This window comes from Alligator mississippiensis, chromosome 1 (genome assembly GCF_030867095.1).
Source record: "Alligator mississippiensis isolate rAllMis1 chromosome 1, rAllMis1, whole genome shotgun sequence".
Classification (NCBI taxonomy): Eukaryota; Metazoa; Chordata; order Crocodylia; family Alligatoridae; genus Alligator; species Alligator mississippiensis.
The window spans coordinates 315,610,848-315,637,756 of record NC_081824.1 but is presented as its reverse complement, the minus strand read 5'-3'; the positions used below and the strand labels follow the sequence as shown (position 1 = coordinate 315,637,756).

The following is a 26,909-nucleotide window of genomic DNA, read 5'->3' as shown; positions in this document are numbered from 1 at the left end:
CTGGTATCAACTCTAAACCTACTTTTCTGCAACTTCAAGTCACTAGTCCATGTCTCTCTGTAGCAAGAGAGAAAAGGTGTTTTCCCTCTTTCTTATGGCATCCCTTCAGGTATTTGAAGACTACTATCTTAAATTATACTCTCTGTTGTGAGGGCCTTGTACTTTAAGGCACCCAGTTCCCACCACTTGCTCATGTTCACCTTCTAACCACCTGGCCTCCTCTGACCACAGTCGCACACTGAGGTGTGTCTGGACAAAGACAATAGATCATGCATGAATATGTTTGCCGCTATGTCATCTTTAGCATGTTTCTAAATAGGAATGTAGATCATGTTTAAGACATGTTAACATTGGCCAAGAAGAGTTGATTTTATTCTTTTCTCTAAGAATGACCACGACTAAATGACTTAGATTTAAAAGTATTAAAAGCTTATCTAAACCACTGGCTAGAAACATGCTATTTTAAATGTGTTAGGTAACATGCTTTTTAAATATGTCCTATTTTCCTAGATGCAGAGGGCAAAAGCTAGTGGCTGATGGCAGCCAAGATTCAAACAAACAAACAAACAAACAAAAAGGTCTTTTCATGCAGAAGTTGAAGTTGTACCACTACTCTAGATTTGTTTTCAAGCTGATTGAGTTACAGTAGTTCAGTCTCTATGTAGACACTCTTTTTATTTGGCTTAAGAACTAAAATAGACTTGTGTTGAACTAAAATTGAAATATGCAGCCAGTCTGTTCAGTCTGTTTAACTGAAACAATTTAGAAACATACCTGAAATGAAAATACTACAGCTTTGTCATGTAAACAAACCCTAAAACTTTGGAACAAATTATTTATATGCAAAATCAGAAGAAGTGTTTTTTTTTAGCTAACAGTTTTCAAAGCAAGATGAGGGTCTGCCAGCTGTTGTCCAATGAAATGTTGTAATGTATTCTCAGTCAACCTGGGGAAATGTCATCTGCCTGTTTTAAACCACCAAACCACTTTTAGTTCAAGAAGCCTGTTGTGTATTTGTCTAAGTTTCAAGCGTGGCCCAAATATAGAGCACTTCCTAAATCTCAGCAGGGAGATTGCTCTCTGCAGAAGCTGCTAGCCTACCAATCTGAGGCAGTGTTCAGGCAAGGGAGTGGGTTCATCGTACCAACAACTGCAGAACACTGTAAGGATGTAATCAATGCTGGCAAAGATCCTGTTGCCTAGAGCAGCGTCACAAACAATGGAAACAGCCCTAGCAAGGAGAGGCCTTCGTGGGGACTGGGGCACCAGCTGGATCTCCACGTAGGGCAGTGCAAGTAATGGAACATTTCGGTTTAGCTGCCAGGTTGAAAACCTGTTTTGGATCAAATGAAATTTGTATTTGCTCCTGATGAACATGAAAAACAAAACAAACAAAACCTAGGCTATTCAGGGTGGAAGTACTCTCCAGCCCTCCGGTCCACACTGTTCTACTCTGCATAAAACCTGCCTACTCTGGTGCTGGGACTGGCATCCAGATGTCCCACTTGCTATGCTATATTGTACATTAGGTGGGTTCCCTTTGTTCCTGTAAGTGGCAGGTCACGCCTACAGAAGAATTAAGTATTCACTGAGACAATGAAGCGGCTAAGACATGCACCTGAGAGATTGACTGGTGTGGTTCCACCTCTTGTTCCAGTGAATGTTTAATTATTTGAACAAGAGGGACTGTAGTCACCATATCCTATGATATCCAGGTTTTACTGGTTAAAAGAACTCTGCTGGAAGGTGGGAGATGGGGTCTTCAATAGGAAGAGGTGGGACATGGACCTACGTCATCCTTGGTGAGTGCTTTAACCACTTAGTTATGTAGAAGTGGAAGCGACGAAACCAATACCTTCACCAGCACTATGTTTAGCACTTTGTAAAGCTGGTCTTGACATTTTGGGGGTTCCCTCCTTCCCCCCCCCCCCCCCCAGCTGAAACTAATCAGCAAATTTAGATACAATTTTCAAACCATTTTTGAATGACCAAAATGGTATTTTGGGAAAATTTGCTATTTGTCACAACACTTTTGCCCAATTATATTTATACAATCAATCAGTGCATTAGTGCTGGCTATAGTGGAGCCTTTATTGGGTTTAGGTCTTAGGAAGCTACATGAGGTAGTGCCAGAATTGTATTTACTGTGTGTGGAACTCTCCATGTCTTTAAGAAAGAAAAGTGACAGCATGAAGTTTTGAGTGTGACCACTCATGAGTTTTAGAGTCCATACTAAATATCTAGCACATGCTAAATATGGGTTTCCAGTTTGGGATTTTGATTAGATTGAGCATTAGCAGTTGAATGACAGCTTGGACACTGGCCATCAAACCCTTCATTGGTCAGGGAAACTCTGCAAAGGCTGAGAAGTTACCAGAGGCTGTTTTTTTGAAAAAAATCTCAACAATGTGGATATAAATTTGAATATATTTTTTAAATGACACCTTTTGGAATATCTTCAATCTAAGTCAGAATAGCAGAAGATGTTACACCCACCAGTCCCATGCTGATGTTATCTTTTTCACTGCTACTGAGCCAGAGTACCTTTCACTATATGGTTAGTGCTTTACTTTGGTATGCAAGTAGGAGACTGTATGACACCTGTCAGCCTGGCTGGGAGTTTTTCTACCCCATTCATCACTGTGGTATTGGAGCACCCCTGTGACTCTCTAAAGGAAATGAAATGTGTATAAATCTCTCTTGGTGAGCAAAATTATAAGTAAATAAAATATCTGCATCCTTTGCAAGTTTGAAAACTGACATTTTTGACCTTTTCTAGAAATTGATATTTTGGTGGGTTGTTCAGCCTTTACCTTCTAGAAAATTGATGCTAGCACAAAGTGTATTATTTCACAAACAGTTATTATAATAATAGCGTATTAATGGGATGCAAATTACTGATCTAGGAATCTAACATGCCTATAACTATTTCTGTACTTTTAACGTCAACATTAAAAGCAACATCTAACTAACTGTGTTATGGCAAATTAACATTAATAACAGTTTTGACACTAATAGCAAGTTATCATTAGGGGAAAAGAAAGCCTTTCCAGTTGCCAGGTTTAAGTTGATTTAAAAAAAACAACCCAAAAAAACAACCAACCTCCACTCACTGTCACTAGAGCTTTCCCTAGAACAATTCCAGCTGTGATTTCACTCTTTAGTGGACACTTTTATGGGATGTTGCTCTGCAGTTGTCTTTATTGTATATCTGGCATCCAGGAGCAGATCCAGGGAGGGTGCAGTTGTACCCCTCTTTTGATTCCTGCTCCACCCCTAATTTAAAACCAGCTGTCTGAGAGGGGCAGTGACACTTCTTTGAGACAGCGCTGAGGGACTTCGTGGCTCATTGTAACCTAGCTAATTCCTGCTACTGTCTCTTCACTCCACAGATGTTAATGATCCTCTCTCCTTTTTAGTGGTCTTCTCCCCTTTTTAATGTTCTACTAATCACGCTACCCTTTCCTCAGCAACTTTGCTGTCTGTTAGCCATTCCTGGTAATATCTCTTTCCTAATTCACAACCCTGCAGTGTGTGACGTGGGCAAAGTGTTACTTGTGTGCACACAGCTATACTGACAAGACTGCACTTCAGTTGGCATAGTTTAGTCTCCCCACCCTGAAATGAAATAAGCTTTACCTTTAAAAGAGAAGTTTTGCTTGTACAGTTGTATCTGCGTTTGGAAATTCTTTCAGCACAGCCATGTTGGTCAAAGATGGCACCTCTCTGCACTACTACCAATACAGCTGTGCCTTCTGCACAAGCAAGCCATAGTCCCTTGTTCTGAATGATTTACAATCTCATTTTAGACCCAGCATAATACATTAGAATACTAAACAATGTGGCCAACTGAGGGAACTGGTTAAGCTGCAATCGAGCAAAGATGCTTAGATTCACATATATGTGTTTTGATACTACTCTTTTTATATTTTTCATTTATAAAGCAGATGTAATGCAATCTAACTTCTCACGAAGTTGGGAAACTTAACTGATGTTTGCAAAACCTGCTGATATTCTGCTTCAGGTCAGTATTAACCTTACAGTATTAACTTTGCACCTGAAGCAGAAGCACAACAAAAACAGTCAGCATACGAATTTAATATTCTTTTTGTTTTGATAGACTAACAGCAATTTACATTTACTTCTTACAGTTCTAACTTGTTGAATGCAGTGGTTGTTCCCCTCATCTTTTAACCTATACATGATTAAAACTTTGTACAAGTTTCAGCTACAAGGTTCATTTTGAAATGAATGGGAACTGTATGAATGAATCCATACCCACTGCCTTTGCAATGCACTTTTGATCAATCCCACATACTCTGGGGTACATTTTGGTGGGCAATAGCTTGCTTACACTATTACCTTGAGTTAATTTGCACATTGTCTATTCATGTCACTAGGAGGTCCTCTGCTGGGTTTATTTTTAATATGACCCTGCAAAACCCTTAAACAAGTGCATAACTTTAAGCATGAGACTTAAAACTTTACAAATGTTTTAGGGTTTTGCTAGATGGCCCAGATTCCATATATACCATAGATTTGGTTGGGATGGAATTAATATGTTAACACCACTTCCAAACCACTGTTTGCTTTTACATGAACATTAAGGTTTTGCAATTAATTATACCATCACAAAGAAGCAGACATGAGAATTATCTCAAAAGATGGAGTAGACTGCATCCCTTGGGTTAATTAGAAAATAGAGCTGGGTGACAAAGACTCGTGGGTGGCTTCTTCTCCTAACTGTCACTAATTCATTCATGATGTGGTTTGGGGTGTCTCAGTGCCTTTTTGTGGAATTATAGCTTTTTTTTAAGCCTTTGAAGAGCAACTTGAGCTCTTTGAATAAAAAGTGTTATGTAAAGCTGAATGAATCATTGACAAGAGATGAATTAACAAAACTTTGAAGTCCTGCCTGAAATTGCCTTGCTGGTTGACAAGTACCTGAAATTCATTTTTGAAGGTCTCAAATAATTCCTCAATGTAAGTTTATATAATTTTTTTCTTAACTATAACAGTGGTCACTATACCACATAGAACAGACAATGAGAGAGAAGGAGAATTATTTGAGTTTTAAATAATCCAAAATTCAGATTTTTATACTTTGCCCCTCTGCAACAATTTTTTATGGTATCATCTCACTCTGCTATATGTGTTTAATTTCTTCTTAATGATAACAAAAGGAGAACTATTCCTACAGCGAACTACAGGGAATAGTTTTCCTTGTACTACTGCATAATATGTATGTTAACATGCAGAATGTAACATACCTGGGCAGTGCATAAATGTTACCAGAGCCTTACGAAAGATAAAAGTACAGCAGCAGTTCAAAAGAGACTTTCAAACTGGGAGATCTTTGCAGTGTGGTTTTGACACATGTTGTTGCTGGCTGAGATGAGTGGAATTGTTTTTGGTTTGCTCTACTGACTTTCAAAATGAAGGCTGCAGCCTACTGTAACCTACTGTAAGTTTGTGCAATAACAAAGAAAATAAATAAAAAGCAGACATTATGCCTGGAATGATGTAGATACATACCCATGCTCCATCAGGTCCAAACAGCTCTAAAAAGTTGCCAATGAACTCTCTGGATTTCTCTTCCCATTTCTGGATGAGGTCGTGGCTCTTCTCTTCCACTTTGTTAACAAATTCTTTTGATTTTTCCTCAACATTCTTAACTTTTTCCTTCATTTTGTCTACCTGGTTCTGAAAGCGGTATTTCTTCTCCTGGGTGAAAAGTACATATGGATGGATAAGAGATAATCAAGTGAATGTGGGGGGGAAAAAGAAGAGAGTATTATTGATAAAATGCACAGGATCTATATGAATATTATCCTTTAATATTTTAACACACACATCTATTATTGTTCAGTGCTTTATCACATGCTACCACTTTCCACCAAAAAAATTATTAGACAGGTGGGTGTGTAGATACACATATGCATGTGTGCACACACACAGATACAAACTTCCCACAGGAAAGTATGCTTGCATGTTGTTTACTACATGACTGAGTTATTTCCCCACTTGCATAGGTACTGCATTTATACTATGTTTAAAAACACCTTAAGCTCTCTCTCTTTCTCTCACTCATATAATGTGAAACATAACATAATTATATAGATTAGCTAGGTCATTGTTTAAAGCTGCTGTAAATTTAGTGCTTATGCAAGTCAAGAAATAACTCAGTCTTGTGGTAGTCAACATAAAAACTTCCCACAGCTTCCTGCAAGTGCCATCCCACTATTGCCTTGCAGCCCTTTGTGCTATCTCAGTCTGAAGTTTCTCTTGTGAAAAGAGAAAAGTCTTCAAAAATAGGCATTTGGGATAATAGGTGTTCCCCTAGTTATAACATAAATAAGCGCTGAGCCACTGCCCAGGTGTCCTTCCAGTGAAGAACTGGAGAGGAAGAGGGAGCTGATTAGTACGTAATGCTACACAGCACAGCAGAAGAGACAGATCTGGGTTGACATGCCTATTTCACAAGAAACTATTGTCCAGAAGGACCACTCCAACATCTTTTGCACCTCATAGCCACAAAACATCCAAATAACATAGGAGAAAATCAATTTATTGCAATCATCTGGAAAAAAGGATCATGTTCCATGCTACAGAAGGCAGCAGTCCCAGTGGTCCTTGCCAATTTGACCTGTGGGAAGATTCCTTCCTAATTCAGATCTGGCTGTTGATTTGGCACTATGTGAGCAAGACCTTCAAAGGTAGGAACCTTTGAGCAGGGGTAACTGGTGCCTCCTGAGTGTGTGTGTGTAGTGGGGGGTGGAGGGAAGGGGGCAGGCACAATTTGTGGATGGGCCTGGGGACGGGCCAAAAGCCCCATATCCACTCCTATACTTCTGTGCTGTGGCTTAGTGCCTCCCCATCCCCAACATGCTGCTGGCCTGCGTGGCAGAAAAACTGCCCTGTCCTGAGCAGCTCTGAGTTGGGGCCAATCTCAGGGGGGACACGTGCCCCCCCATGTCCCCTCTACCAGTCTCCTGTGCCTGTGCAGTTTCTCTCTTCCATTAGGAAAACCAGCACTGCCAAGCCAATGGCTGGTGCTTCAAAGGAAAATGACAAACAGAAGCAGTGAAGCATAGGATTACAAGACACCTCCTACATATGCGAACAACCCTAAGGGAGGTTGGTCCTGCCACCTCCTGAACTTCTCAACACTGAGGTTTTAGAAGAAAATTTCTGAGCTCTTTGGCAGCTCAACTTATCACATAAAATGTTAAAGGCTCTGTAGGACTGAAGTTGTTTTTCTGAAGATGATATGAACCCTGAGGGAGCAGATTTTTCAGTCAGTTCATCACCAACTGTGAATTTTGTTTAACTGGAGCTGAATAAATGGCAGTGCTATTAATTTCTCTCGAGGAAAACCGTTCTTTAGCTCTCCTAGGGCTGTTCAATACGGCAAAGTACATATATGGTAAAAAAAATGGCAATGTAAATTTATGACTCAACAGAATCTGCTGCTTGTGTATGTTCAGACTAGTTTCTTATTTTTATCTTTGCAGTTATGAAAGTGTGAAATGGTGCCTACGCTAGCTCCTGGCTCAACGATACAACTGATTAGATATCAAGCAATGATGCATAAGCCAGAAAATACAGGGTTTGGCTCTTAAATTTTAGTTTGTATTTTTAGGGCTGGCATGAAGACAATCAATTTTTTTTAAAGCCTGTAAATTGATCGAGTATGATATAAGGGTTCATTTCAAATGTGATCATACAAATGCATATGATGTATACATTCATAACACTGAATGCTGTAGAACCACAAACGGTTGATGTTCTCAGTGTGCATCTTAGATGGTTGTTTCTATGTGTAAGTATTCAAGTCAGATACTGTGGGAAATGCACAAAACAGACATTTAAATACATAGTGGTATGTGCACCTGAGCTTTTAAGAACTGGCACTGAAATGTAATAAAAATGATTTTTTGTTGCTATTATAGAAGTACTTTTCAAAGTATAAGTGCACTTTAAAATTTACAAGCTAAAAATATGCCCAAACTGCTGCTCAGTAGGGGGTCTTTTAATGCCAACCACAATGTAGAATTAGTATTTTCATTTTATTTTTAATTCAGTCAGGTACTTCTGTAAATCCTCCTGTATGCCTAACTTCCTTTGAAAGGCATTGGGCCTAATTTAAACCAATTATTCCCCATTTTCAGAAGCTGTTTAAAAGGACATCCTGAAAAAACTACATTTGCATGGAATAAGTTTGCCAGTTATTGGAACAAGGAGCTGAGAGCTTAAAATGAGATCCTTATCTTACTATCTGTTTCCCTATTTGTTTCCTTTGTGTGTTTGGGAACTATCTGTGTTCTGGCACTTTTCTCTGTTCTTTATGTAGATCTACAATGCAGCAAAAGGAACAAGAAAGGAAAAGAAATGAATAGGAAAAGCATAACTGGCAGCAGACTTGAGGCAGGTGTAACACCCAATAATATCTTTGATTAGTTTTAAAAAAATAAGTTAGATATCAAATTGAGAGTAATATTACAGTAAAGGTAATCAAATAAATATAACCACCCTTATCAAATAAACAGGGGAAATATGTTTTATGATGCATCGCTTTTCCTTCAAAGAAAAAAAGAAGTCCTCATTAAGTACCCATATTCAGATAATAATTCCCAGTTATTCGGGTAAGTGGGAAGTTATGTTCTGGAATAATATTCCAAGAACTTAGTGGGGGATGAAGAACATGAATCTATTCAAGATGGGATTTGACCAGTTCAGGGAAAGAATAGTGTGATAGTGTAGAGCCGTGGTGCTCAACCCATCCAGCCTGATGAGTGACGTGAGGTCACCAAATCTTGCCCCTTCCTGACCCCAGATCTGGCAATCCATTTAACCATGAGCAGAAGAGAAAGACATCTTAGCCAGATGCCTGAAAAGTTTTAAAATACTGATGGGAATACCAGTGTATCCTTGTCAAAACTCCCACCCTGTAATTATGGCCTATCGCCAGTGCTTTAGAGAAAAAAGCAAAAGACAGACATGCATACATGCACACCACACACAGAAACCAATAAAATCTTCATAAGGGGAAAAAAAATTCCTTCCTGGCCCCAATAGACAACCGGCAAAGGCCCTGAAGCCTGGTATTTTCAAGCACCTTCCATAGACAGAGTTACTGCCCATCCTTACCATGGGGATTGCAGATAAGTACTTGAACCCATGTATCACATGCACCAATTACTGATCCAAGGACCCTATGTACCAGTGGTGCTCAGCCTATGGCCCACAGGCTGGATCATGGCCATGGAGCTGGGTCATCCAACATGTGCTATTTCCCACAGGTCCAGAAATTTAGTGGTTTGCTGTTTACCTTTTGTGATTTGACTTTCAGGCACCTGACTAAGCTGTCTTTCTCTTCTGCTCATAATAATTAAACTGATTGCCACATCTGGGGTCAGGAAGGATTTTTTTTCCCCCTAGCTTCACAAGGACTGTGGTTTGTTTGTTTTGTTGGGGATTTTTTTTACCTTTCTCTGCAGTGAAAGGCATGGTCCTCTTCCTAAGATCTTCTGAGCACAGATTAACTGCAAAATACTTGGAGTGTCAGAGCACTGGCAGTGTGCTAGTCTCCTCTGCTTTTACTTGTGGCATGTTTTGTGGGGTGTTATTTTGTTTTCAATGGATGCCTATACACGTGCAGGGCAGGCGTATCCAAAGGTGCTGTAACTTTCGTGCTTTACTTAAAGTGCTTTAGGTACAGCGCCTTAAAACTTAGTTGATGTTCCATGGCTTGGTGTGAGTTTCATGCCTTGCTGTAGTTCTGTAGAGTAGGAGGCGCTGGACACTGGTAGGAGATCTAAGTACCACTTTAAAAAGCTCCAGTTAAATACATGTGCAAAAAAGAGAAACCAGGTAGTCTGAGGCTCAGTACTGCAGTTCGACTTGCATTTAAAATGCATACAACAAGGTTTAATTAAGGCAACTACCACCCTTTTAACAACGTTCTCAAGTTGCTGATGTGTATTATGTGATGGCTTTAGAACACTTTAAATGGCAAAAACTGTCACGTGTAAAGGCACCCATAATGTGCTTTGAGTTTTGTGGCATATGCAAGGTTGGATTAAATCAGGGATGTTCAACTCATTAGGCTTCGTGGACTAGATGAGTGATGCTGAGCCAATCTGTGGGTGGATAAGAAGCACAGGCTGGCCTGTGGGCCAGATCGGGCCAGCAGACTGGCCCCATATCCTGGATCCAATGTATGGGTGTTGCATGCAGCAGGCACCCTGGACCAGCCCTGCGTGCCGCATTCAGGATGCCCCAGCCCTGGTCCCAGGTCCCGCATGCACAGTGCACGCCAGAGTGGCCCTACATGCTGAAGAGCCCTTTCCAGACCTGTGTTCCTAAGCTTTTCTTTAGTACAGAACAGGACAGAGGAGCATTTCAGTAATGTGACTTTCATGGGGTTCTGATTTAAGATTTGACAGAGAAAATGGAGGACAGTAGAAAGAAGATGTGTCCTTCACATCTTTACTATTCCTTGGTTGGCATGGACAGTTAGTTCTGTCTTTAGAAATAGTTTAATTTGAAAGCAACTTTTTCTAATGTAAGCCTCAGCCACTCTAAGTTTTTATATTGGTACCTTGGCTTACATTTTGTGTTGCATAAAAGTGACTTGGTGATGCTCTCTGATTTCTGCAACTTCTTGCTACAGAGCTCTTGATTCATAGGATTGCCTTAAGCCTTTAGCTTCCATCTTTTTTTTTTAATTGCTTTGTAGAGGAATGAATTTGATAGCAGAGCTTGTGCTTTCTACATATTTATTTCTGCTCTCTAGTATCTGTCCCTGTCCCTAGCAGCAATAATGAAACACAAACTCTTGGCTACTGCTTGAAAGACTGCCTGGAAACTTGTTTTTAATCTGCTAGGCTCATTAGCAGCAGCTTAATAAGAAGTATGCTGTAGTTCACAAATACAGTAGGCAATTGGGGGTGCTGGCTTCCTCTAAACAGCTATACTTTCAACAAGCACTGACAAATGGTATGTGACAATGATAACTGCCAAGACAATTAAGGAAAAAAAACCAAACTCACAAGTCTACCAGTATCTCCTAATACATTATCCTTCAGCTTGTTTTAACTAGGTCTTGCTCTATTTTATCTCCTGTTCCAACTTGGGCTTCTAAGGTCCATCAGAAGAGAGTGCAGCATACTTACATTTATAAAACTAACATTCAGCTCTTTGGCAGTGTATCCTCTTTGGAGGTTGCGTCGGGCATAGACGTCATAATCTCGTACAATTCTAGTAATAATGTCTGAGGTTGAGATACCTTCAGTTCTTTGTGTTGGTACAAACATTCCTGATTAAAGTGGGACAAAAACGCCAGAAAAAAATAACACTGTTAGATGTCACAGCAGCTAGGAAAATGTGAATATTTAAGCACAGATATTTAAGTCCTGTGGGGGCGTGTCAGTTTGGAGCTGAGAGACTGGGCTTTTTTGCAGTGAATAGACTGCTGTCATTGATTTTGACAGAGTCAGGATTTCACCTGTTCTTGTTTCGTTCCTGGCTCTTCCTGGCTCTGTCATGGGGGTTGTTTGTTTGTTTGTTTGTTTGTTTGTTTGTTTGTTTGTTTGGGGTGTTGATTTTGTTGTTTTTTTTCATGATCTGTATGTAGAAAATTCATTTTGGGCATGTGTGTATGACACAAGGTAGTGCTGTAGAGAGATACCTGAGTTAGCATGATGTAACTGCAGAAAAGGGGAGCCATACAGACGAGATAAACTGTCTTGAGCCAGCACTTGCAAAGCTGGTGTAGACATTACTGCATAGTCCTTCCCTGTGCTGTGTAGATCAGGTCCATGACCTATACCTATACCAACTCTTTTATTTATTTATTTATTTATTTATTTTTGTGCCCACGCAACTCTTTAGCTTATATAGCTCTTCTCCCTCCCCTGTATTTGTTCCTAACCCCTATCTTAATGTATTTATAGAGAGCAATCATACTCCCTCTCAACCACATTTTTGCTAAGCTAAACAAGCCAAGCAGCTCGCATTGTCTATAAGATTTTTAGATTTCAGATAATTTTTTTAGATTTATTGAAGGACAGCTGTTATATATGGCTGTTCTCATGCCTTAAAGCAGGGGTGGGCAATTATTTCAGGCGGAGGGCTGCTTACTGAGTTTTGGCAAGGCACTGAGGGCCGCATGACAGGCAGCTAGGGGCAGAAAAATATTAATTTTCCAAATTTTTTATGGGCCCCATGGGCCGGATAGAATGGGCTGGCGGGCCGCATCTGGTCCATGGGCTGCATTTTGCCCACCCCTGCCTTAAAGTATCTGAAGCATCAGAGATTCTGCATTACATTATATGGGAAATGTGCAGCAGGTGCTGTTTCCTTGTTCTGTCTCACAAGGTCACATGAAGTTGTCAACATATCTTTATTACTGGCCTATTTCCTCAAAAACATTTCTGACTTTTATTATTTGCCACTAAGTTGAGCTCACTTCTACTGCCTACCACAAAAAAAGCAGAGACAGCCATACCAATGAGTGCTAGTATGCTTTGGTTGAATAACCTATAAACTGGCTCTTACCATTGAGGCACAGGATAGGTGTCACAACAAATATGTAACTGCAACATGAAATTGCCAGTGATATGAAGTTGTGAGGCTGGGAATAATAAAGAACAAATTATTTTGAAATAATGGTACTAAAAATGGTTGTACAAAATTTATCTACACAGCATCCCTGCCTTACTGCATGGCTTGTTAACCCAGTTTCATAGGATGAGGACGTTTCAGGGAGGGCGTCAAGATATTTAGCAGCCACTTGTGTTTTTAGGATGAATGTGCCTTTTTTCCAAATTCTAATTAATACTCTGCTAAAAATAGACCATTTTAATCATGATTACAGAAGTTTCCCCTATCATGCTTTACGGCATTGCAGCAGTTGCTTAGGAACCTATTTTAGGAAGCATTTAAACACATCTCTAAGAAGGAGGATTTAACCACAGATAGGAGCTAAGAAAACTCTTTTAGAAAATAAACCTAATTCTGATTTAGATTCATTTTCATTAACCTCTCTGTGTTTTTAATTTAGTTTGTTTTGCATACTGGAGGCTGATTGATAACACCAATTTTTATTAGCAGAACTATTTACAGATGTGCTAGGATTCCAGCCATATATAGCCTGACTGACGTCCTGGTGCCTCAGTCAAACTCTCTCCTCACTGTAACCTGTCCTGTTTCCTCTGTGCTCTGTGCAGATTGCTACATCTTCCTTTCAATTCTTTTTGTTGTGATGATGCCAGCATTTGAAGATTCACCAGCAACAGAGGTTATTATTGTTCAGCTTGCTATAGGGACATGTCTTTAATGCCAGCCCTCTGTAGCCTTTTAGGTATCAGAACTCTTTAAATGATTCTGCTCTTTCATCCAATCTGTCACATCTTGGTTTTGGTTTTGCCATTTGTGGAGCATTTGTTTGCATACTTGTTCTGTCTTCAGTCCATTGGATGGTATACTGTTGGTCATCTGATTGCTCAGATAGCTCATATAGCTAAAGGTTGATATTCTTTCTATACCTTCCTGGTTTCTAGCCAGGGCCCTGTTTGTTTGCAAGTAGCATTTGCCTGTAACTATTCCATGGTTGTCTTTGGTTTGGTCTCCACTACTATCCTGAGTCTGTAGCTGTCTCATATGAAATGTGGCCCACTGTGGCTTGGACTGTTGCCTTTGGTTATTGTCTTGTGTGGAAGTTTGCTGGTAAGAGTCAGACTTGCTCTCTGCCTCAAAGCTTTGGCTCTGTTGTAGCAGGCTGCCTGCTCAAGTTGATATTCTCGTACACTGTCCAGCTGCTGGGCTGGAGTGAACAGTCCTCCATGGACAGCAGAGTTCTCTGGTCCCCATGACCCTGCCCTGAGCTACCGTCTAGTCTAATGGCTCTCAACTGAGGTGCCACAAGACCCTTGTGAGCTGTTCCATGGTGCAGGTGCTCCCCAGAGCATCAGCTAGGTGAAACTGCCCCATGTGCCTCAGACACAGCCTGCTTGGGAAGGGCTGTAGCAAGAGTGCATGCCCATGCCTGGCTTAGGGTTATCTGATAACCCTAAAACCAGCAGAAGCACCTGGTCTTGCCACAGCCCTTCCCAGACCAACTTTTCCCAAGACTTTTCTTGAGCATCCTGGAAACAGAGGAATCTGGGGCAGATGGAGCTGTCTTGTGCACCTCATTTTTGGAGGTGGGCTGGGAGGGAGGGAGGAGTGCAGACTGGGAAGGACTGTGGCAGAAGTGGGCGCTCCTGCCTGCTTTAGGCTTATCTGGCTGCACAAAGGGTGAATGGGGCAGTTGCACTTGGCTGTGGTTGTGGTGATGCTAGCTCCCTAGTTGAAAACGATTGGGGAAAGCTGCGGCAACACAACAATGGTTCTCAACTGAGGTGCTGCTGAATTCCAAAAATGTATGGAGGGGCACCCTGAATTTAAAAGGCTGAGAACCACTGGTCTAGTTGTTGGAAAACTACCTTGTAATAGTTTAACATTGCCAATTAGCATTCCCTTCCCATCTGTTTTGCCTTTTACCTGTCTTCATTGCTGGCTCTGCTTTCCCGTTATCTTGTGCTCATCCAGGGAAGATATCTTGTGTTCAGATTCCCATTTGGTCCTGAGTAGTCTGAATTCTGCAACAGTACATAGTGGCCTGTTTTCTGAGAACAGTGTATCAAGGTTTACCAAGTCTTGAAAAAGACTTCCTTCACTTTCTGGATCAGATTTCTCGTCTAGGTGTTCTCCAAACAGTATACCTCCCAGAAACAGGAGTGACCACAATGTGCCTGTTGTCAAAAGCGAACAGGTCTGCTCCATCCTTTTACCAAAGGTGAACTGATGGTATTGTTTTATTCCAAATAGCACAGCCTGCAGCTGAGCACGTTCTCCATCAGTGTCTGCTGGACTTGCATCAGTGCTCGCTCTTTCTAAGCCTCTTTCTGAGGTACCATAGTGGTGCACTAGGTGCTCATCAGTTTTATATGAAGTTTATTTCACCACATTACTAATGTGAACAGGTTGCCTTATGGCAATATGAACATTGTCTTTTCTTGCAGGCTTGCCAGTTCCTCCTTTAGGAGTTCCACCAAGTCTCATGGAACTTGTGTAGCAAAGAATACCAGGTGCCGAGATGACAAAAGCAGGTAGGGATCATCAGCTTCTTCAGCTTGCTGCTAAGGGATGCCTCTCTTTAAATAAAACTTGCATTCTCTCAGACTACCAGGCTGTTCTTCCTTCTCTCTTGCACTCAGGATAATCTGTTGTTTTGCCATGATCAAATTGATGGTTAGTTCTGCCTTTCTGAACAGCCCTACGACACTCATGTAAATCAATTACTAAAAATTCCAGGCAGTAACACCTCTCTTTTCAGGGTTTATTTTTATCATCCAATAACAATTTGGCCTCAAACTGGTTTTATTATACATCTTCATCAATTTATTTTATTATATGTCTTGTTTCTCTGATATTGCTATTGCTGGGAACGTGTTGCATCTAATAGCAAAACTGCAAGTATGGCAGTAGAATGGCTAGCAGCCTTTTTCTGGAAGGGTACATATATTGAGAGTCTTTGGAAAGATTCTGCAAACAATCTGCTCTTCATTGGAAATCCCTTTGACAGTCACTACTTTCCTGGGGCAGCTGCAGCATTTGGACATAAAGTCCTCTTCTGCACTTCCTGCACATTGTCTACAACACGGATATCAGGGACTGAATCTGACCTGCAGAGCTGCTCCATCTGCCCAGCTTGGCTATTGGCAGGCCAAGTGACTTGGGACTGTGGCCAGCAAGATCGAGGGCTACTGTGGAACCCTGGACCCCACAAGACATGGGCACCATTGGCAACTGGGCGAGGGAGGGCTATGCCAATAACACAACTGTGTGACCTGCCACCAACACTGCTTGTGCTGCCTCCATCCTGGCAAGTAGCTGCTGGCCCAGCTGCAGTTGATGCTTCCTTGGCTGCTGCTGCCACCACAGTTTGTGGTCCCTTTGACACCATTGCTGCCTCCACTGTAGCCGCCACTTCCCTTGCAAATCCAGCCGATGAGGAAGCCCTACGGTCCGAATCCAGACTGAGGTATGGGATGAATTTAACATCTCTGTTTTATAGGTTGGGTATTTTCATTCTCACAGTATACTTGCTGGACCATGGATATTTGCATTCTTGGTGCTCTATCTCTGTCCTTTTTCCTGAGTTAGTTCAACATGATCCTACATACTTGTTCTATATTTGTGGGTATTGATCCCCTCTCTGGATAGTTTATTTGCTCTTGCTATTTGGAAGCATTTTTCTAAGGTGAGATCATCCAGTAAACTGGAATTACAAATCCCATGTGATGCTCTTGTCTTGAATTATGCAATATTTTATGCTTCCAAAGTTGCACATGGATATTCTCCATATTCTCAGCTCTGTATAGATTCCTCCTTCTGGTTTAAGGTTTTATATATATAGTAAACCGAATCTCTCTACAGTTACACTCTGTCTGAAATCATAGTACTCAAACACTTATTAATTGGTAGTATTTAGGGCTGATCACATATCTGATATCTGCCCCCATGCCTAACTAAGGCAGTAAACAAAGCTTTCCCTTCATTTTCTCATCATTATTTTTCCTGGTCAGCTCTCTGTACAAACTCATTTCTTCTTATCTGGGGGAAAGAAGGGGAAAGGGAGTTTGAAAATCAGGCATTCTTAGGGGTTGAGTCCCTTAATGCTGCCTGTTTGCTCTGTTTTTAGATGCTGTTTGTTTAACTGTTAATCACTCTCTCTTCCTTGCTGAATTTTTCATTAAACTGACTGCTGGAGGATAACATTAGAGGACCCATAGTTTTAAAAATAAGTTGGCTGTCTATAAAGAGAATAATTTAAACAGGTGCTACATCTTCAGCCAGTGTTCTAGCCTTGTGCATGCAGGCTGATTTCCTAGCATCCCCTTCTAACTCTTCTCTTCTGACATCTTTTCTCTTATATCCAAGTTCCAGGTAGGTTTCTGCATCACTCCTTTTAACTATTTTTGCTGTTCCTTTTGTACTAGCATTTGTCGATCTGCTGGAGATGACAAGACAACTGTTCCTTAGCTCAGGATCAGAAGGTGACTGAATACTGGATCTGTTACTATTAGTACATGGAGAAGTGATTCCTTTTTCAGCATTCCAGTGCTGCTACTGAAGCACTGAAAAGTACTGTAATAACCCAGGCAGGAAATGTTTTGTGATCAGCTGAATGGCTTCCTCACTGTTACAATGGGAATCAATTTTTTTAACAGCCAAGGTCATTACTTGTGGTTTCAGGGAGACACCCTTCTGTTGAAGTCAGCAACACTTACCTACTCATAGGTCACGAAGGAATGTGCATTTATTTTTTTCTTCCTGAAGTTGCAGTTACAAGGCAGTTGCATACTTAGATGGTTCTGAAAATAAAGGCTGAAACAGCAGAATTAAAAAAGTAACATGGCCCTCACCTGCCTCCTTTATGTGCTTGTACACATCATCCGAACCAGCGGAGGAGTATGGAATGTCATCGTGGGCTACAAAATCAATCTGCAAGTGACGGAGGGGAAGAGACAGTCAGGTGTAGCTAACAATTAAGACAGCACAGGACCTTTGGGCTTCTAAGCACTCTAGCTTTCTGTGTGTGATGTTGTTCTTTACATGCAGAGAAGCTGCCTCACCTAAGGAAGATTTTTTTTACCACTAGTGGCAAAAAACTGACTTCTAAAACAAAGGAAGAAGGTTTCTAGTTCCAGCTTCCTGGTGTTTCATGTGAATGTGTGCCTATCTAGCACTTAACTGTTAAAGGTTTATAACCACTGCCCTTGAGCTAATGTAAATTCCAGTCAGCTATAGTTGCATGAGTATTTATATATACCACGGATTAGCCAGTAAAATGTAAAAACAGTCACATACACTTGAACAGTCAAAATTTTTATGCATTAGATGGCAGTGACTCATGTATATATATCTGCTCAATTATAGACCTATTGACAATGGGAGATTACCCCTTGATCTTATAGGAACAGGAGTAAGATGCTAGTTATTACATAGTAGACTAGTCCATTCTCCCATTCTGCACCTGCAATTTGTGGTTGCAAATGGTTTTTTAGTGACTCCATGCTACTTGATTTTCCTCCTATGTAAATCAGACAGATTACACCAAAGGTTTTCTAGGAGTGCAAGTCTATATTGGCAGATAAGATGTTTTGGGTAAATGCGATATCTTTTATTAGATAACTAAGTAGTTATCCCCACCCCCCCACTTTTTACCTATTTTTCAGGTTTAAAAATATATAAGCAGAAAATTTTCTGATATAGTAATGGGCAGATGATGCCTTATGTTTTCTGAGCCTGAAGTTGAATGAATTAATTTATTTCAGTTACTTGAACGTCATGTCGTTTTCTTTCTAGCAGTTTTAGCAAGCGAGGAAGGAGGAAGAAAAGTACCTTGTGTTTTTCCAAGAACTCTGGTGTGAGCGTCCATGGAGCATCTCTGATGACTTCATCTACATAGCGACAGTGCCTGAGGGCCTCATACCGTTCTGTTTCATTCATTACAGTGAAGCCTTTAAATTTGTGGGTTAGATCATCGCTGCAAACTGACAATGGTAAACAGTCAACAAAATACTGCTACACAGATTTTGCAAAATGATTACATCCGACAGTTACTAGTTATTTTTTTTCAATTCTCCTGGTTAAACTTGTTTATTGGGTTATACTTTTGAAGTATTCAAAACCAAATACAAATAAAAATGTGCATATTCTTGTCCTTGGAATAGAAGCAAGTACTGCACCATAATGAGAGAAATGCTCCATAACATTCTAGAATGAGTAATGCTTTTAAAGCGAACAGAAAAATGTAGTGCCTGCAATCATAAAATGTTCATAAATTTCATTAACTTGGCAGTCAGATTTTGAATTTGCCAGCACAACTCTAAATCCCTGTTGGAAAGCTGCTTTAAAACCAGTGCATACTAAACAGGAAACAAAGGCAGTCATTGCATCTTGGGCTACAAGTATAGTAAGTTTAATTGCAAGTGGTATTGGCCTTGATGAAAACTCAAGCTGAAAATCTCTGAAGAAAAACCCATGTATAGGATTATCTGTGACAGCTTACTCTGAAGGAATGAACATTTGGTTTAGGATTTTTGGAAATCCTATATTTCAGTCCTGATTGTGCCACTGTTGTGTGGCCTTTAAAATGATGGGAAAGAATCAAAGGCATAACTATGAAGCTTTATACTGTAGGTGGCAGTGGTATCTGCCATTCTGGCACCCCCTCTCAGTCAGCTTCCATGTGCCTCATTCATGGCATCCCTTTTGTCCCCCTCCTCCCCAGCAAGGAGGCTACTCGGAAATAATGCCTATATCATAGAGGTGTTATGGAGATTAATAACATTTGTATAGCTTTTTGAAGGTATAAAGTGTAAACAAATGCTGAATACTATTTTTGGAGCAGTAAAGAGTGTTGGTAATTCAGGAGGTGGACACTTACTGAATTAGAGAATTAGCTGATCTGATGCTCCTGTGTGGTCCTATTGGGCACTATTCTACTGGCGGTATCATTGTTTGAATAAGGTGTGAAACAGAGTGTTTGCCACTATGGTCATAAAAGTTTTAAAGCACCTTTTACCAATATAGAAGGCCTTAGTTACTCTGAGAGTCATGGCCAAATTCTAATTATCAACATAATTGTATTTTTAAATGGACAGGTGATGCTTCCCTTCCTCTATAATTGCTTTGGGATATGTTGGCAACAGATGTTCCACAGATCAATGCATTTTCAATGGCGAGTAGAAAGATCCCTCTGGGATTGTATTTATACTTATTTACTGTCTGTAAATCGCATGAGAGTCTGGTTCTCCTGGAAGAAACATGCCATGTAAATGTCACTGATTATTAGCAGACAGCACTTTTTAATTGTCAACAAATATATTTCCTTTTAATAGTGCTTTATTTAAGGTACAAATTCTTTAGCTACTAAGGCACTCTTTTTGGTTACCCCTTTCTTCCTGATCATGCATTCATTAGGTATCCATAAGTAATATTTTGTGACTGACTTGTTTGTAGTTAAGAATTAAAAACTAATTGTCACCAAAACAAGAAATAAGTTGAGAGCGGGGAGGAGGGAATGGATACAGGGAAGCACAAAACACCCAGCTCTGTTACAACACAGCATTTTTAAAGGAGTCTAGAATTTCCTGCTTTACACACCTGTCAAGACAGCACATTACTGGGGAGAATCTCTTATCCCAAGGAAATCAACAGGAGGTTTGCCTTAAACTTCAGTGGGGCATGAATGTTGCCCATAACTGTCCCCTTAGTTTTAGAGAGAAGTCTCAAAGGAGCAGTTCCCATTTTTGAAATCCCTTCCCTGGCAGTCCCACTTATCTTTTCTTTCTGCTCAACTGGAAAAATACTGCGGACCAATGTGTGAAGTGTTTCCTTCATTTACAGAACAGATCTCCATTCCTTTATACAAAAGTACTATCAGAAAGCTCCAGCTGAATTGTAATCATTTAAGTATAACACTAAAGTGAGCATAAGGACAAGATTCCAATTTTCCTGGGGGTTTTTTGTTTTGTTTTGGGTTTTTTTTGCAGAGCTGGTATTATAATAAAACTATGTTTCTGATTATGCATTTGAATGCATGTTCACTTCTGTCATATTCACAGCCCCTTCATAACCACATTCATGAATGTTCGTGTAGGAGACTTCTGCTGTCAAATATTTGTGAAAAGTAAATTTCAAAGCCACAGGCACTGTTATTCAAAAGCACCAAATATATTCACCAAAAATTCCTTGCACAATTGCCAATAGAAACAGAAGCATTACCACATGCCGCCTTTGACATATAACACTTTTTGAATATCTCTTATCAATTTACACATGGGAAAAAACCCCCAACAAAGTTCACTAAATAAATTTAAATGAAATCTGAAAGAAATCACAATCTGCTCCCAGATATTTTGAGAACTGCAAAAAATGTTAACATCATTAATTCTATTATGAACGTGGACTTCCCTCATCCCTACCTCTTTTACAACACTTACACAATAAATAAAGAAGATAAATACTCATTCAGATACATTCTGCCTTTAGAGCCATTCTGGCCTTTCCCTTTAAATAGAATGTGAATAACACACATGCTGCTAAGGAAAGAATGTGACTTTTAACTTTAATTGATGCAATTTTAAGATACGCTCAAGAAAAACAGTATATGGAACACCGCGGAGAGAGAAAGTAGTGCTTGGAGTCACAGTGTAAAAACAGTTGGGGGTGAAGGCATAGAAACAGCTCTGCCTCTGCTCTAGAAAACAGAGGCAAAAACTCTGTTTGGTAAATAGCTCTGAATCTTACCTCCTACTAATAAGTAGCTATTTGGGAATAGAGTTTTGGCTTGCATAAGAGCTCGAGCGTGGCCGGAGTGGAAGAGATCAAATATTCCATCTGCATACACTCTGACAGGTCTGTCAACTGTAGGGAAACAAGCACAAAAATGACTTCCAGCTTAAATATGAGTCATGCCTAAGTCCTCTTGATTTGTTTTTGGACCTCAGATGAGAATATATTCCCCTGGTATTAAATATTATAGTTTGTGAACTTACAGCATTATATTTTCTGGTTATTATTTATTTCGGTATCCTTTTTTCTAGTTTTTTTCTTATATGTGTCCTCTTTATTACTCTCCTCCATTATTCCTGCATTCATATTTGGAGAAAATGTCATCTTCCTATCTGGCTCCCAGTCTTGCCATATGTCTTGTTTGTTTTTTTCCTTCTGTTTCTATATCCCTCACTTCTTCATTTTCGGATTTTTTAAGTTTCTATCTTTGTGCTCTTACATCTTCCTTCTTTATTCTACAACTTACTGCTGTATGCACCTGTTGGTTACTTGTATTTATCCCTTTCCTTTTCCCTTTCTCTTCACCCCTCTCAGGGTCTTCTCAGTCACCTTCCTGTCAGTCCCATTCTTTCTGACTTCTCCTGCTCCTTTCCCCATATCCCTCTCTTTTTGTACACCGCTCGCGTCTTAGTGGTGGCCTGCAAGCCAAAACAGGAAGAGCCTTGCAGAGTGGCATGCCCAGCAGCTATGCTAATATAGGAATTCACGTTCCCTGCACATCTACGAGACCAATGCCGTGGTCCTTGAGCTTCACAGAGGCTCACTGCTGTGCTGCATAAAGAAGTGTCTGCTGTAGGGTGCTACACATCCCACGCCTCAAGTAAAATGCAGAGAAAACTCTGTTTCATATGAAACTGATGGGAGAGCTAAGGAAACTCCCCTGAAGTGGGGAATAACAGTTAACTGCTCAAATTAAAAAGAAATACATCAATAAAAATATTCCCTTTCTTGCCTCTTGTAAAATATGCTGTTTTATGCATATGTTGGGCTTCCTGTAAAGCCATTCCATTGGGATACTCCCAACTACCTACAAGACCCAAGATCTAGGGCAGCAGTAGGTGACATTTCCTAGCAGCCAGCCAGAATGACCTAGCACAAGTTTGAGGTGGGCTGGCACTATGATCTAGCTGCTGCTGCTACTGCCACTTCTCTTCACAGCCCAGCAGTGGCATGAGCAAAGCTCTCCAGCTCTGGAGCATTGCTGAAGCCCCCTGGCTGCATGGCTGGATTACCACTAATCAGTGATAGAAATCACTTCTACAGAAAGGGCAATAGGCAACATGGTCAAAACCTGTATGTATGTTTTAGACAGAATAAAAGAAATATTGGATCAATCTGTCCTTTAAAACAGGCAAGGGAACGTGTGATGTAACCAACAAGGGTTTCAATAAAGGAGAAGTCAACTTGACTCTTTAGGGTCTCTTATTATTGCCAGTCACTGTGAACAAGTTCATATTCCACAGCATCTGGAAATGGGACTAGGCACCAAACATCACATTAACTGTGTAGGATGCTAAAGATTGGCTGTACATCAAGCCCTGAATTTAAATAACATAAAAAGGGACTAAATACATGCTAACCATGCTTCATATATGTTCTCTGACAAGAGTGCACAGATAGGTTTATGAGCTAAAGTATTGTAACGAGTGATACTCTAGAACTGTGAGGCAGAGGCTATGAAGTATAACTTAAAAGTGTAACAAAACCCATACATTTTACTATTAACCAAATACGATTGCATCATGCAAGTAAGATCTGAGTGTTGATTTTGCCAATGTCTGAATATCATGGCCCAACAGCATTCATTTAAAAAGTAACCTGACCATGAACAGATGCTTAAAACATTCACCTGAAAGTGTTTTTCCCCATGTGTTTTGCTAACAAAAGGTGAATATCTTTTCTTGTTATGTTTCCCTCATCCACAATCAGGCACAATCTTTCCTTTTTTTTCCAAGTGAAGGTTGCAAGAAAAGAGGAAAATCCTTTTATAACTGAAAGCTGTCTGCCCTTGGGTCCTGTTCAAGTGGATCTCAGCAAAGATAGCTTATTAATCAAGACTGACCTGGCGTTCCCAGGCGAGCTTGAGCGATGGTTAGCTTCTCATGTGGAGCTTGGCACTGACAGCTTGTTTCATCTGCAAATGGAGCAGGTGCAGTCAGAGTCTGGAGGGAGAAGCAGAGAGGGGGGAAAACAATGGAAATGGGATGAGCAAATATCCAGTTTGTTCTTTTAGTGGAAAGTCAAAACAGAATCCTTCCTTCTATGTCAGCGCACTCTCATTGCACATCATCCGGGCTTGTTTTCCCTTCTGGGTGTTTTTAAGTCATTCATAAACTCACAGAATTGATACAGATCTGTAATTAGAGTTGAAAAGAGTAAGATGTTTTAAAAGACAGTCATGCAAGCTAATTCTTCATCTTGTTAAAAAGCTTTAAAGTTTTGGAGGTGGCTACAGGCAAATCAGCAATGTATGTGAAGGCTGAATCCACCTCTGTCTGGTTACATGCCCAGAGTTTAAGTAGCTTAGTTCTTGGACTGGCTTTCTTTTTCACTGGGCAGTACACTAGGAATTCCAGAATCTGTAGCCTGACTGCATCTTGCCTGCATTTCTCAGACAAAACATCTGATTTTTGTTTTGATCTAGTGGGAACATGTGAAATAGGGTCCCCTCCACACATTACATGTATTATGGCATTAACTGGTTATTATGCAATTAACCAATTTAGATAGGCTACATGTGAAAATTAACTATCATGCCATAAATAGGTCCATCCAGATATAAAGTTAGAACTGGAAAATGTATAATAATTTTATAGCTGGTTTCTATCTAGCTTTAATTTGCATGTGTAGCAATGTATGGTCCCATGGCTGGGAGCCCTGTCAGGTGGGGGACTCACAACAGTGGGAGCTTGCTATTTGCTGGTGCAGGGGGAGCCCGGGATGGTGATAGATTGTGATTAGATCTGATGCTGGACCCCACAATCATGCATCTTGCCATGCACATTTGGCATGGCAGGAGGTGTGATTGTGTGGATCGCACTTCAGATCCTATCATGCCTTCATTCAACATCTAGAGGGGCTGTAGGAGAATTCAACTTAGATTACTTCAAATAACCATGAAGAAAACACTAAAATGACCTATATTAGAGATAACTGAAAAATGGAATAGACACAAGTATTTCAGAAGACCATGGCTTGACCACCACCTGACCTGCTTTTGAGTGTGGTATACTGGGCACATATACACGAGATGCTTTACTGTGCAGTAGACTAATTTGATGCACAGTAAAGCACCACTGCCTACATGTGTGCAGCATTTACTGCACAGTAAATTAGTCTACTGCATGGTTATCTACTACCTGTAAATACAGGTAGATTTATTGCACAGTAGCTACTATGCAGTAGTGCACATGTAGACAGCTGACCAGAAGCAAATTGCTCCCAGTCAGCCTATGCAGCAGGGTTGGGAGAACAGTTCCTTCCCCCAGGGAGATGCCTGCTTCCCAGCCCCCACTCTGAGATCTTGGAGTAGGAGTCTGGCAGCAAGCAGCTGCCTGGAGCAGGGGTGCCAGGCTGGGAGGCAGCTGGCTGGGAGGCAGGACAGCTCCTCCACCCCCCTGGAGCCCAGGCCTGACCTCAGTGGCCCCTGCCAGCTGGGGGCTAGTGCCCAGGAGAGCCTAGAGCTCCCCCTGGCTGCTGTAGGGGAGCAGAGCAGGGCAGGAGTAGCCCTGCACTGAAGTGCTCCCATCAGGAACAAATTTGCTCCTAACAGGGACATGTGTAGATGTGCTCTCAGGGAAAGCTTACTATGCAGTATTTTACTGTGCAGTAAGATTTCAGAGCATTAACAGCACATGTAGATGGTCCCACTGAATACCAGTTTCATGCCCAGGCAATAATTAGAAACATATAACCTGTGCTAATTTTTTCATCAGAAAAGAGGCCTTAATGTTTTTTTAAAAGGCATGCTAAATAAGGGCTGGGATGAATTAGGAGAGTCCAGTGAAAGTATGGCCAATTCAGAAGGTTTCCTTCCACTACTACTACTTGTATTTAGTAGTTTTTAAAAGTTCCAGCTGAGATCAGAGAGAGACTGTTATGTGCCCCGGAGTTGTAACTAGGAAATTTGGCACCATTGGTTAGGGAAAAGGATACTGAGCACTGGAGACTCCTACCTTGTTGCATTGGGCTGCTGCCACTGCTGTTCCAACTGCAGTGTGGGCTCTCCTCACATGGGCTTACTGTTGTGGCACAGACACCTCAGGGGCTGCCCTTCTGCTCTCCCCTCTAAAACGGCACCCAGGACTGGTGCCACTTTTGCCCCTCACACCCTACAGTTATGCTACAGAGGTGCTGTAGAGGATACCTCCTGTCCTGAAGAGTTTACACTCTTAGGGCATCTTTACACTTGCTTAGGGGTGGGGGGGGGTTGGGGGGGAGAGGTGCTTTAATTAGAGCAGCTCTCGGGAGCTGCTTTAATTAAAGGTCCCACAGTGCCTCATATATTTAGTGTCCTGTGCTTCAAAATGGCAGCAGGGGCACTTGAAGTAAAGTTCTTTCAACTATAAGGTGCCCTTATCGTCCAATAAAGATAAAGGATGAGGGAAATGAGGTGAATAACTATTCGAGCCTAGGTCACCCACCCAACAATCAGAACCACTAATATAGCATCATGCATCTTGTGACTTGTTTTGGAAAATTCTGCAGTGTTTCCCTGATAGCCTGACATCTCCAGGGCTTCAAAGAATAAACAAATTAATAATAAGTTTTCTTTGAGAAAAACACATATATCTCTGATTGGCTTTTGCTATAAATTACATGGGATTTCATGACCTTGCATCAACTCTGTACTGCTCTTTGGCAGGAACTTTGTGAATCCTATTAAGGATTCACTGCTCTTTGTGTTGCTGTACTGCTCTTTGTGTTGTCCTATATGTCATCTGAGTTCGTGCCGGCCAGAGCAAAATATTCCTTGCTCTTTATGAACAGGTGTTATGCATTTAGGTGTTTGCTTTTTTGTTCAGTGGTCATATCTTTTCTGATTGTTGCTATATCATTTGAACCTAGATCCCCAATGGTAGTTGGGCACCTAATTTGCATTGGTTTCTGGTGCTATAGGCTGGTTTAAATGAGGGAGCTAGGGCCAAGTAAGCTAGCATACATATTTACAGTTTATTAGGTACTCTGAAGATACACCAATGTAGATACACTGGTGCAAGAGTACCTTTGCATGCTGAGGTCCAATATGCATTGGAAGTGTGGACAAAACATTTTTACATGTGGAGTTAATGTGAAGTAACTCCTGGATGTAAACTCGTATCTTGGGTTACACTGCACTAACTTTCCACTGGAGACAAACCTTCAGTGTCTCCTTTTAGCAAAATCTCTTACTTCTACCTAAAATTGGTAGTACAGTCTCAGTTTGATGTCTGCTTCTTGCTTGCTCTTGCAAACTACTTCCTTCTAATGACAATTCATCATAACTGAGAGACTCTTCT

General features: G+C 40.8%; 1 protein-coding gene across 3 annotated transcripts in view; it reads right to left on the bottom strand.

Moving 5' to 3' along the window:
* Positions 1–26,909, bottom strand: part of PCYT1B (phosphate cytidylyltransferase 1B, choline) — a 62,470-nt gene that overhangs the window by 5,314 nt on the left and 30,247 nt on the right. For 2 of the 3 annotated variants that reach the window (XM_019495134.2, XM_019495133.2), the window contains exons 2-8: positions 23,474–23,573; positions 21,367–21,483; positions 18,454–18,605; positions 17,475–17,553; positions 11,178–11,320; positions 9,489–9,545; positions 5,536–5,724 (exon numbers count right to left, since the gene is read on the bottom strand). In XM_019495134.2, coding sequence (XP_019350679.1) covers positions 5,536–5,724; positions 9,489–9,545; positions 11,178–11,320; positions 17,475–17,553; positions 18,454–18,605; positions 21,367–21,483; positions 23,474–23,573 — 837 coding nt within the window. The remainder of the gene's footprint in view (positions 1–5,535; positions 5,725–9,488; positions 9,546–11,177; positions 11,321–17,474; positions 17,554–18,453; positions 18,606–21,366; positions 21,484–23,473; positions 23,574–26,909) is intronic. The other variant, XM_019495136.2, reaches the window with a different exon arrangement.